Here is a 13,651-nt window from a genome sequence, read left to right on the forward strand (position 1 = left end):
CTTTTCAAATCTCATCTCTTACACTTAAATCATGTCTTTTAAACAGTATAATCAAAAAGCATATCTTCTTCCTTTCTTCGTATTTGGTGTAAAAAATTTTGTAGTCACCTGCCACAGAACAATATATCACATATCATTCTGCTACATATCAGTGTATACAAAGATATCGGCATGATCCCGTGGTTCACATACTTAGCTATAGAATCTATGACTCCCAGATCAGTCACTTACCAGTCATATAACTTTGGGGAAGTTATCGGCTTCTGTAAGCTTCATTTTACACATGTGTAAAATGGGGATTGTAATAGCAGTTACTTCATGGTGGTGTTGGAACTTGGAATAATCAATTCCTGGTATTTTATAAGTGATGCATAGAGGATTTAGAAATTTTCTGTCCTAGAGACAAAACAGTGAAGAAAGAAAGGGTATAGGTATTCAGGAAAAGTTATTCATCAGCTTCTTTAAATAGTTCTATCCTAGCAGTCCTGGCAACCTGGGTTCTGCAGTTAGTCCTAACATTTCAGAGGTTGAGGTTCTTTACAATTCAAGAATCCCCTGAGCAACTAGCAGAAGATTGCTAATTTCCTCAGTTTCAAATGTTGAATAATGATTCAGTAATTTTTGCGATTAAGATTTATTAAGCAGTCCCATGATGTTTCTTGCAGAGGTGAGTAAGAAATACAACATATACTGTAGAGTGGACACTGGACAGTTCCTCATGAGTTTTGTCTCTCGTCTAGAGAATAAAACAAGAATATAAGTGAACACACGGTGGGTAGAATTGGCATACTCTTTCCCCTACAGTCCTAGAGTGAAAATTAATTTTCACAGTTATGTGACAAATCTAATAAATTCTATTTTTTTTCTATTTCGTTAGAATATCATCAATTTTACTTGTAGCTTAAGAAATTAAGACTCCTAAACTAGATATTTCCTTTGGGAATTAAACTACTAAAGACAATGAAGACTTTAAAAACTAACAACTACTTTCGGGGAAAAAAACCTTTTTTTTTCCTGTTGTGTTCATTGTTATTTTAAAGGCACATTGTATAGTGAATTCCTCAGTTTCTCCTTATCTACCTGATGAATTTAAATGTCCATAAAGATGAATATTAATGGTTGCTGTACTTCCCATGTTAGACATGTATTGGTCGATTTTGCTTCAAAGTAACTTACTTCTTTGTAGTATTAAGTTACACTAATTTCCTACCTCCCTGCCTTTTATTTTCCTCTGGAGAAAACCCTTCCAGGGCATGACCTAATGAATTCTGGTTCAGATTTCCAAATGAATTTGAACCAAAGTGATTCTATAATTTGGTGGAGCGAACCTTCATTAAATACCCTAGCAAGGAAATTTTTACTGTTTCATACCAGACTAAAGTACATTTCTTGACATATTGAAATTGAACTTCAACATTTATGAGAATATAAATTGCAACAGCACATTGTAACTGTCATGAGTCCAGTAGAGCCTTAGGTCAAGGGTTTTTACTTTCTCTGTAACCCCATTAAAAATAGCAATGTTTCTAATTATTTTTCCTTTAAAAATTAGAAAAATATGTCCTGGTCTCCAGAGAGATGTTATCTTCAGTTATTCATATAATTTATATGGTTGCATGGGGTATGTCTTTATAGTTTTTATTTGCACTTGACCAAAGTGCAAATTCAATTTTATAGGCTAATTGAGCCTTCTCTTTTAAAATCTGAATGTGATTTTCTAATTTAGAGCATTAATTTTTGTTTCTGCTCTTTATTCCTGACCTCTTTGCCATCTTCTCACCCCAAAAGCTTCCCCACCCCCAGTCCCACCAGTCTGGGTATTTCTTTATTTTGTATTCAGTATAATTAACATACAGTGTTAATTACCTTCAAGTGTAGGATACAATGATTAAACATTTCTATATATTACTCAGTGTCCTTCAGGGTAAGTGTGCTCTTAATCCCCTTATCTATTTCACCCATCTCCCACCCAGCTTCCCTCTGGCAACCACCAGTTTGTTGTTCTCTGTATTTGAGTCTGTGGTGGTGGGGGCCTGGGTGGCTCAGTTGCTTAAGTGTCCCCCTCTCTTGGTTTCGGCTCAGGTCATGATCTCATGTTTTGTGAGTTTGAGCTCCATATCCAGTTCTCCGCTGACAGTGTGGAATATGCTTGGGATTCTGTCTCTCCTTCTCTCTCTGCCCCTCCCCCTGCTCGTACTCTTTCTCTCTCTCTCTCTCTCTCTCTCTCTCAACGTAAATAAATAAACATTTTTAAAAAATGGTCTGTGAGGGGTTGTTTTGCCTTTTTTCTTTGTTTCTAAATTCCATGTATGAGTGAAATCATATGGTATTTATATTTCTCTCTCTGACTTATTTCATTTGGCATTATAACCTCTAGGTCCATCCATGTTATTGCAAATGGCAAGATCTCATTGTTTTTTTATAGCTGAGTAATATTCCATCGTACTCCGTCAGAAGCTTTTGAACAATTTCAAAAGAGACTACTCTAGTTTTACTTCAAACCCCAAGCCATTGATTACTACTGTTTACATTGTAGGTGTGCTATATGCATCATCTGACGATGAATTTGACATTTGTCTATAGCATCTCTATACTCTTCAAATACAGTCACTGGATTACCACATACCAGCAAGAGCTTGTAGCTCTTATTACTTACCATCTTTGAAGGTTTTCTGAAGCACCGTTGCATGATTGAAAAACATGCTATGTTGATGGCTAATTGGCCGAGCTTCCTCAGGACTCTGACACTTGATTTCTCCTCATAACCCGTTGGCTGAGTCTAGGGGTCTGTTTTGAATTGCAAGAATAGACAATGCATAAACTTATCAGTAACATTCAGTGTATCTTATTGTATAAGGCAACCGCACCACTCCTGGTATTCAGTGTTAGTCAAGATGAACTGGCTATTTGAAGGATGTGGGAACTACAGAACTCTCTATAGGCTGGAGAACATAGCTTGAATCAGCAGGAGACAAGGTAGCCTCAGAAATGTGAAGAAGTAGGACATGCGACAGCGACTGTTTACAGAGGGGGTCTGACCAAGAGATAGCTTGTTGCTTCCACGATTGTCAGTGAATTCTAGCCATTCTTTCATCTTCTCTCATTCAGAAATGAAAGTCCCAAGCAAGAACATGCAGTTAGCTGAGACTATGTCATGTGCCCACCCTGGTACAGAGAGGCAGCAGAGGAAGAATCTGAACTTTTTTTTTCTCCTGTAGGCTACACACAATGGATGGTTCCCCTCCTAAACTGGAAACAAAATGTATTTCTGGATAGATACAGACATTTTATTTTAAAAACTTAAGATTTTTCTGGGATATCATGTTGAAAATGGAGACTCCCAACCCTATAACATTATCTGTGTTAGATTAGAAAAGAAGAATAACACTTCTAATCCCTAATATGTAAATTTAAACTAATAATGCCTACTGAGTACATTATGTTGAAATACTATTTATAATGCCTTAAACACAAGTACATTGCCTACATTCAATTTAATGTATTGAATTGCTAAAGCAATTTTTTTTGCTAAAGCAACTTAAGGTTTGATTGGTATGATTGTAATATTTTAAAAAATTAATATTGGTATGATTGTAATATTGTAAAAAGTTAATATTTTAAAAAGGTAATGATTCTGTTCACCTCTCTGCAATTTTAAAATAAATGATATAGTTTGATTTTTTTTTTTTTTTTAATCTTTAACAGGCAGGCTAGCCTCAACGAAGCAGCCGAGAAGTACTATGATCTGGCGGCCAGACTGAGACCTAATGTAAGTACTTCGCTAATGAGAAACGTTACTCAAAGGGATAGATTCACAGCATGTGATAGCTTTAGATAAAGAAGTCTCCTGATGCTGGGCTTTTTCCTCTCTGGTCCCTTATTCCGAATACCCACTAAATGGCTAATTCAACAATCAAATCTGCCGGTCTCAAGCCTCTTTCTTTTTGCAGAGGTACAAATTGCTGTTTTCTATCTTGTATAAACCACCATACAGTTTTATCATTTGAATATACGTCTTAGTGTTATTAAATACTTGGCATCTGATTGGCTTTAAAATTAGTTCCTTGAAAGTATTTTTGCTGTGGCGTTTAATACCTAAGGACTTCCTAACATCAGAAGCTTTTTTTGATCTTTACATACACTCAAACCTTGAGTCATGCCTCTTTCCTATTCCACGGTCCTCATTTCTAATAACTGTGCTTGTCAACTTTATCAAGTATGTTTTTATTAGAATTTTTCCCTGAGTAGTCACACTTCCATAAAGTGGGATGGATATAAATTAGATCATTACTATTGAAATAGAGTAACCATCTATGAGAAAATAACTGGTTTTATATCTGTCTTCTAAGCCTTTTTTTATTCGCCGCACATCACTGACCTCCGGCGTGTTGCTTTTATTCTCATACACCCTGCTCTACATCACCCTCCAACATTAAACCTTCTCCCCTTACTCTCCAGATCTAGACTGTCTATTGAGAAATTAATTTTGAAACAGTAATGAAAATGCATGTGTGATGTGACTACAAATAATGGGATAAGTCTCATTTTTATACAGTAACTCATCCGTTGGGCAAACGACTATAGAGTGCCTGCTTTGTGATAGGATACAGAGATTTGATTTCGTTCCCTAAAAGACTACATAATGTAGCAGAGAAGACGGAACATAATCAACTAGTTGAAACACAGTGTGGCAATTCCTAAGCAGAGGTATATACAGTCCTGTGGGAGCACAAAAGAGGAGGATTAATGTTCCCTGAACGCTACCCACAGGGGGAGTAGCTTTTTTTTTTTTAAGCAGATATAACCACATGCAATCTTAGCCCTCAATGTCCGTGCCCCCAGTTTCATTAATTATGAGGTACTTCAAGAATCAGTGAACTGTTTGCAACAGAAGAAAATAATTCAATAGTTGTAATGGTAAGAACAATAATAGCTGAAATTTATTAAACACTGATTATGTGTCAGGCATCATGTTAAGTACTTCACTGATTTCTCACAACAACCCACAGGTACTTCTGTGGTCCCCGTTCTGCTGAATCTTGGAGAAATTAGTAGCTCACTCAGTATCATAACTGGAGAGTGGGATCCCATGATAACCCAGGCCTCTCTGTGCCTAAGAGAATGCTTGCTGGAAAAAAATGCAGTTATATCTTAGGAAATGCAAACCAAAAGTCTAGGAAACGAAAAAAAAAAATGATTCCCTCATTTATGTATTTGGTAAATATTTACTGAGTACCTGTTAGTGCCAAGCACTATTCCAGGCACTGAATACACAGCAATGCATAAAACTGACCTGAGTTCCTGTCTGTTAGGAGCTTACAATTTAGTCTGAGGAGATGAAGCAGAAAAACAAGTAAAGTATATATGGCATCAGACAGTGATTAAGTGCTTTAGGAAAAAACGGAGCAAGAAAAGGGGAGTTTGGAGGTACAGGGAGAGATAGGCAGGGGGCATAGCTTTGTGAATGCCTGAGATGGGCCTCTTTTTATAGCATTATTTTTTTTTAATTTTTTTTATTGTGTATTTATTTTTGAGACATAGAGTGTGAGCATAGAAGGGGCAGAGAAAGAGAGGGAGACACAGAATCCAAAGGTGGCTCCAGGCTCTGAGCTGTCAGCACAGAGCGCTCCGCAGGGCTCAAACTCCTGGAACCTTGAAATCATGACTGAGCCAAAGTCGGCTGCTTAGCCAACTGAGTCACCCAGGTGCCCCTGTATAGCATTTCTAAGGGTTGAATATGAAATCTTTAATTATTATAACTTCAACTGAAGATGAGAATCAAGGTTTTTTTTTTTTTTTTCTTACCTTTTTTTTTGTTCTCTTCACAATGGTTAATATAAGGCCCACAATATACATAAAAATGGTGATGTTAAGTTCAACTTTTACTCACTGAGTATCAGTCACTTGAGTATCACTTTTATTTTTGCTAAGTAGTTGATCAGATGGTCTTCTTCAGCACATTATAATGGATTAATGAGAAAAGAGCTATCTGAGCTATTTGACCTGACCTAAAAAAATGAAAAAGACGCTGAGGCATTCCAGATTTAAGCCAGACTCATGAGCTTGTTTATTTTAAATGGCCAGCCAAATCATAAAATCAATATTTAATCTCCCAACGTAAAGCCATTTTTTTCTGAAACCCCAAAAAGTTTCTTCATAAACATGCCTCGGAAAAAAATGCATTTATTCAAATTCTACTTCCTTTATCTGGTAGCAATAAATTAAGTATTTTATGGATTCGGATAGAATAGGAAGTTCAAATTTAACAATAAGTAAATGATGTTACAGTTGTGGGTCAACAGATGTGGTCTTTCCCTAATCTGTTTTATGAATTGTGTTTTGGTTTTCTGTATGTAATCTAGGTAAGTAAGTTGCCACCATGGCAAGACTGATTAAAAAATAAAGACATTGGCAGTAATATATGTTTGTGTTCTGAACCAAGGAGACCTATTTAAAACAATAGTCCATATAGTGATTTATTAGTGGTTAGCATCTGATCCAAATTAAAGCATCCATCGAACATTTATCTTGATCATAGCTGTTATTCTCTTTGTCCTGAAAACATTCTATGTTATTTCTGTGCTTTAACTTAATAAATTTCAGTTCCCTGCTTGGAAGAGGACACAGTAAACAGACCTCCATTCCCCTTCTCTCTAAGTAGTTTCACTGTCTTTTCTATTTTTCTTGTCTACACAGTAATCTAATCTTATTTTTCAAAGGGCATTTTCTTCTGTTGTTAGAACATCCAACTATAACAATCAGTAGCTGTATGTGGGGGACCGTTGGCAATGCTCATGTCAGATCATGATTGTACACAGTAAAATATGTGGCTGCAACCTTGTGTCCTGCCACTTACTATCACCATATTAACAATATTGTTATTTGTGGCATGTATTTCTCTCTTAATAAAATACCTATTCCATTTTTTCAGTATGTCCCACGATGAATTTCTTTATTCCTTTCTATTCTACAAAAGCCATATGTTTTTTCATGCAATTTGCTTTAAAACTGTCAACTGACTTCTTGGGATATTTTATGTACAAAGAATTCCAGTGAACAAATGCTAAACTAATGAAAGTCTAAATTAGTGGGCACACATAATTTTAAGGGTTAGATTATGATATTGTCTCTTTACAGGGGTATTCAGTATATTGTCATTTACTGAAGTATACAGTTACATTTTATTACCAAAATGGGACCATTAAATTTTTTAATTCTATTTATTTGATTTTTGGGGGAGGTAGGAGGGAATACTCTAGTCTTAAATGTCATACTACATTAAAGCATTTTTATAATGGGAAAACTCTTTACCAAAATTGCCATTTTAAGTTTTTCCACTCTTAGTTTTTCATTTGTGTAAATAAAACTGATCTCTCTGTCGAGGTTACTTTAAAAAGACAACACTCTTTATCTCCTCTCACTTATGCACATTAAAAAATGCTGACTCTTGAGGACTAGAGGGAACATTTAAATGAAATAGTTTTGTTCCTCCTGTGGGAATTAAGCCAAATTCTGCATTAACTTATGGATTTTTAATTTTTTTTCTAATGTGAAGAATGGGGAATTTGCATAATACAAAGTCACCTACTTGTACTTGGCTTTTAGCAAACTCTAGAAGCTAGAAAGAGGTAACTGTTAATGATCCTGTCTAAAAATCTTTCATTTTTCTGGATGTAATTGTTTGCCATCTGAATTAATTTAATTTATTTTTTTTTATCAAGTGCCAGATTTGTGAAAGACTCTATGCCAAGTGCAGTGGGATTTCAGTTATGAAAAATTAACCCTGACCTGGAGAAATGTACTATCTCATGTGAGGAGGCAATGGAGGAGAGAATACTTAGATTCATATCCCCACAATTCAGGGCAGTAAATAATGCTGCATAATACTTTGTGTTTATGTGTTATGCAAAGTACTTTGCATAGTACTTTGTGAATGCTGTAAGGTAGTGCTAGAAAAGTATTCAGGAGAGAGAAATCACTTTCAGCTGAACCCTGGAAGGCACTGAGTCCGAGTAGGAAACTTAGATAATCATGAAATGATAGGATGTTTATAGGCAAAGATTTTAGAAGGAGGAGGAGAAAAGAGAATTCTGGCAGGTAGGGACATATACAGGAATAAGGACATGGAGCTGAGAAAATGAATGAAGCACAAGGAATAGTAAGCAGATATAGTTTATATATTGGCCAGGGTTGGGGGCAGAGAGGAAGAATAGGGGAAGATAGAACTGGAAATGAAAATAAAACCAGATGAAAGGCATTGAATGCCATACCAAGAATTAGGAGTTTGTATTCCAGAAGTATGTTGAACAGGATGACATAATGAAAGTGATAAGTTAGGATGGCCATTTATATGATGTAATGAAGAATGTGGGTTGCATTTGGAAAAGTAGAGTTGAAAGATGCCACCTTGGGCAAACCAAAAAAAAAAAAGTCATTGTAATAGTTTAAGCAGAAGGTATAATCCAAAAGTACAGAAACATAGTGGAATGAAAAAGAATATGCAGGGGAAATAAGTAGATTATTTGATGGGATGTGAGTAGGAAAATTAGTTGGCCCAGTGAGTGTTCCAAAATTTCGAATATAGGTAACTTGGAAGAAGGAAAAAGAAATACCCTGAACAGAACTGCGGCAGTTGGAGGAGTATGTTTATTTCAAGACAAAAAGGTTAAGTTTGGACCCAGCAGATTCTGAGTAAGAAGTAGGATATTATATTTGTGCATGGGACATTCCTATCAAGTAGGCAGTTGGAGGAAAGGCCCCAGTTAGGATTAGAGATGTGGGAGTTGTTTGCAGAAAGGAGATAGTGCCACAGCAGTAATTAAGATCACTGAGGGAAAGCTGTACAAAGGTAGAGAAGAGAGACAATTTCAAATCCCTGGGAATGTCTACATTTGGAATGCAGGATAAGGAAGACATGAGACAGTGACAGAACATAGAAATCAGTATTAATGAGCAATTTTCAGTGCTGCTAAAGGTAAAGGAAAACAGAGACTAAGAATGTCCACTGATAATCAGAGAATAAGATGCCATTGGCCACCTGGTACAGTTTTGTGACGGTGATGTGGGCAGAAGTTTGTAATGTGTTAAGGAAATGGAGAATTGGAAACAGAGAGTGTAAAATTATTCTGTAAGTTTGCAGGTAAATCAAAGAGACAGGGAAATACCAAAAATTGTCAAGTATATATTTATTAAATATTAAAGGCAGGTGTTGAGATGTGTGTGTTTAAATATTAGAGATTAAAAATGTGTCCAAGTACAGGATAGAGAAAAGGAAATACCAAAGATCCTCAAAGATCATTTTCTCCCCAGGGACTAAAGAACAGAAAGTAGACTGAAGATATAAAAGGGGGAAAAAATTAGAAAAAGAGGAAGCATAAGCTTAGGTGGTAAATTACTTATATCAGTTATTTGCTTGTCTGCTGATCCTGTGGAAAGAGAATTTGAGGTCAAAGACCTGTGGATGGCTGGTGTGCTGAGATGCACAGTAGGTAGTAATTGATATAGGTCTGACATATCTATATGTGATAAATGCCAACAGAATAATAGTTTTGTAAGATATGTCATTAAGCCATTTATTTTGTGATAATTTTAAATAAAGTTCTCAAATAACTGGGAGATTACTTCTCATTTTGATTCAGCCTCTCCAACTTTTATGCTAGATGTTGTATTCATTCTTTTTTTTTTTTTTTTATTCATTCTTTATCTAACATGTATAATATTTTATAAATGTTCTATCATGTGCAGTTATTATATATGAATTAAAGGGGAATCTGTTCCAAGGATCAGATTATCCAGTAGAAAATTACATACGTACATTATACTTTTCCTAGGCATCTAGAACATAAATTATTTCAAAGCATTATTATAAAATCAAAGCCAATGTTATCCATTTGGGCTCTTTAGCAATGATTATATGTCAAGAGATAAAATGAGAAATATGAAACTCAAATAAATGAGCTTCCTACATAAGAGAGTTGCAGTTGTGTTATAAGATGGCCAACATATTCTACAATGTATTACTTTCAATTTGGACTACCCTTTTTATATGTAAACGTGGTGGGGCGGGAGGGGAGGGTAAGAGGAGATGGCTATTCAGTAAAAATAACCACTAAGGCTGGGATTGGGGGGGCAGGTGAAGAATTAATTGTTTGGACTGTACTGATGGAAGAGATAGAAAATATTTCGAGTTACAGTTGTTTATTGATGGAAAAGATATTCTTCCACCCTAATTAGAACAAAAGACCATGAAATTAAGTTAAACAGGACAGATTCAGATTTGACCATATAAGGGATTTTGGGGGGAGGAAAGTACTGAGATTGTCATTTTGTTGGGGGGAAAAGGGGTGGGGGTTTTAATAATAATTTGTGAAGCAGTTAAACCACATTTCTGCTTGTAAATGGAGGAAGAACCATATGGCCTCTTCCAAAAGTTTCCACAAGCTTCTGTGATGTGGTAAAATTATATACCATGTGTCTCTTGACTTCCAGACATTAATAATATGTGGATCCCAGAATCACCAGATTGACTTCATGAGTAAAATGTGTTTTTATATTGCACATATATTTCCCACTCTCACTAGTTATTTCAGCTTCAACTGCATCTCTATATTTATAGTTAGAAAATGGAATGAGGTAAGTTAACAAATCCAAAATAAACTGGTTTCAATCAAGAGAGAAATTGCCATTAGTTTCCCCCCACATTTTACCTGGTTTTATTAAATGGGCCCAGAGATATCACCGAAATGAGACTGTTGTTTATTCACAGGTACGCAATTAAGTCAACAAACACTTACTCTGCTTCAGTTCATAAACAGGCTTCATCACATTGATATGTATATTTATGCACACATTGGGAGAAAAAAGATATCTAAATCTTGTCTAATTTCAGCAAGATAGATGCTCACTTTCCCTGATAGCTTCAGTTACACCAGGATCAGTTTTAGTCTTGTCTCACCCATATCTGTCTTCAGACTCCTTTCCACTGCAGATCTTCTTCCCAAATTATTTAGACAGTGCAGCTCTTTTCACTTCACAAGTTACAAAGTCTAGTTTTTGGTGCATTTACCTCTCTCTGCTTACATTGTAGTTTGTTTTTTATACTTCTATTTTGAGTATATTAGATAAACCAGAAAGAAATGTATTTCTGAAGTTGTTGCTATTTTTTTTCTGTTTATTATCTTATATAAATCTTCATGCTTAGAAGACAAAGATGGTTGGTTACAATCCACTTGTTTATTAACTGTTGGTATGGGGTAGTTTTCACCTGGGTCACGTAGTTGGGCTAACGGAAGATGTATTTACAGGTTTTCCATACTTGGGCATTGTTATTCATCACAGTCATTACTTTTTGAATGTGCGTATATGCACTATGTGTGTGTTTCAGAATCACAACCAGAAAAGGACGGGCTAGGGGGGGAAGTGTGAGGCATGGGCAGGAACTTAAGTGGCTCTTGGCTATGAAGAAAATCAGCTGAGTACTTTAGGTTGAGGAACATCAAAACCTTTGGGAAATTCCACTTAATTATGTTCTCTGATTCCAAGCATGTTTATTTTTACTCACATTTCTTTGTGGGGGTCTCCTTTGCATGGATTTATAACTATAATTATTTGAATTGTGGGACCACACACTAAAATTGAATTTAGTTCCTTCTCCTCCAGAGTAACTGGATTCCTGGGGTTTTGGGAGAAAACTCAGCTAATCTAACCACACTGGCCCATATTCCTACCTGGGAGTATCAGCTAGGTGGGCTAGGAGGTACCACCATCAGAAGGTTGTGCCCTTCCCCCACCCCACTCACCACATTCTTCATATCCCCTTTGGTTATTTCAACAGCTCGTTTCCCCCATTTGTATTATCCTTTTAGGCATTTATGTTTCTGATCCTTGGCTGGTCCTATGGGGCTAAGTTTTTCTAAATATAAACTGAAACATTAACCAAAAGATATGTGTATGAATCTTTATTACCTCCCTCTAATAATGTTCCTGTAACATTTCACCTCTTTTTTTTGTTTGTTTGTTTCCTTATTTTCCCCCTACTCCTAACTCCTTGATATCTGTCGGAACCCTGTCTTATATATCTGCAGGTAAAATTATATTATACTTTACTTTAAAGTTAAGTAAAAGTTGGGCAGATCCTGAAAAATTAGTGAATTGGTAGATTGATTTCTCCTAAAAGTCCTGTGTCCTTGTTCAAGAAAAAAAATTACTGATACTTTTTAAAAAGGTAAACAAGACTAGGACTCTTTGATTCGTGCCAAGACTATCACAATGAGGGCAGGGAGAGATCACGTTCCACCTCAAATACAGTAAAGACACAGGATTTATAGCCAACAAACATGGGTGATAAAGAACTTGATCAGGTATCAAGGGTGGGAAGATTCTCACTACATGAATTTAGGAGGACTTGTGCTATGGCTGGGCTAGGCAAGCCGCAGACAAGGCCCAAGGATGAGGCCTAGTCAAAAAGAGGGCTCAGAGGAGCCTGTCTGTTTTGGTCAAGGAGAGATGTTTTCATCGTGGATAACATTATCCTCCCAGACCGAGCTGTATAAATGCTAAATTTCCTATCATTGGATAATATCAGAATCAAGATTTTCTCTTTGTCACTTGAGTAGAATTTATTTAAACATCTTGCTGTAACATAATCTTTGCTAAGAAGCGCTGGAATAGAGCTGAAAAGATTGACATCTTTAAGAGGAGGGAAAATGTGTATGCTACACAGTTTTTCAGTCTTTGTCTTATAATCAACTGTTATTTCCTTGAATATCAAGTGCCAACAAATGGTTACTGTGATACTCAAGAGTTTTAGAAGCTATCCTGAACCTGCATTGTGGTTAAATCAAAAATTAAAATTGTAGAGAATAGGAATTTGTATTTGACCAGCTCTCATTGTTCCTGTCTGGTTTTCATCTCCACTTTTGTTTTCACTTTCTTAAATGATCTCCACTGAAATAACACCCAGAAATGCAACTTTGCAGCGTATGCACATTTTCTCTTTGAAGAGTAAAGGGCAAGTTAAAGAGGGCAAATGTGATGTCATTGGAGATCTCGTGACAAGAAGGAGTTTGAAATGGTCACTCAGTGATTAAATTGGTTTCATCTGAAAAGTAACTTGCTCAGTTTAGGAATGCTGAATTTTAAAGAGAAGCAATTTTGAAAATATTTGTTAGAATGATTTACCAAATAATACATATGAGCTACTTCTAATAATTCATAACAAAAAAAAAAAAAACAAATTCAGTGCTTAAATTACAGGCAGAAATAATCAACCGTGTTTTTGAAAGTGTGGTATGACAGATGTCAACAAGTTCTAGAATGGATGTGAAACATTATTACTACTACTGTTCTTTTTTTTTTTTTTTCTTATTGCTCAATTAAAGCAGTGTATCCTTATCTACTTAAGTATTTGATCAAAAAAGAGAAAGCTGAGGGGTGCCTGGGTAGGTTAAGCATCTGGCTCTTGATTTCAGCTCAGGTCATGATCTCGCAGTCATGAGATCGAGCCCACTTTGGGCTCTGCACTGAGAGAGGAGCCTTCTTGGGATTCTCTTTCTCCCTCTCTCCCTCGGCCCCTTTTCTGCTCATGCTCACTCATTCTCCCTCTCTCTCTCAAAATAAACATTAGAAAAAGAGACAGCTGAATCTTCTCTAT

The 13,651-nt window shown here is 36.0% G+C and overlaps 1 protein-coding gene across 2 annotated transcripts in view; it reads left to right on the top strand.

Annotated features, from left to right (window-relative positions):
* TMTC2 (transmembrane O-mannosyltransferase targeting cadherins 2) overlaps positions 1–13,651 on the top strand; it is a 412,004-nt gene that overhangs the window by 352,058 nt on the left and 46,295 nt on the right. For both annotated transcript variants that reach the window (XM_042947264.1, XM_042947265.1), the window contains exon 11: positions 3,706–3,769. In XM_042947264.1, the coding sequence (XP_042803198.1) occupies positions 3,706–3,769 (64 nt within the window). The remainder of the gene's footprint in view (positions 1–3,705; positions 3,770–13,651) is intronic.

Source organism: Panthera leo, chromosome B4, assembly GCF_018350215.1.
Source record: "Panthera leo isolate Ple1 chromosome B4, P.leo_Ple1_pat1.1, whole genome shotgun sequence".
Taxonomy (NCBI): domain Eukaryota; kingdom Metazoa; phylum Chordata; class Mammalia; order Carnivora; family Felidae; genus Panthera; species Panthera leo.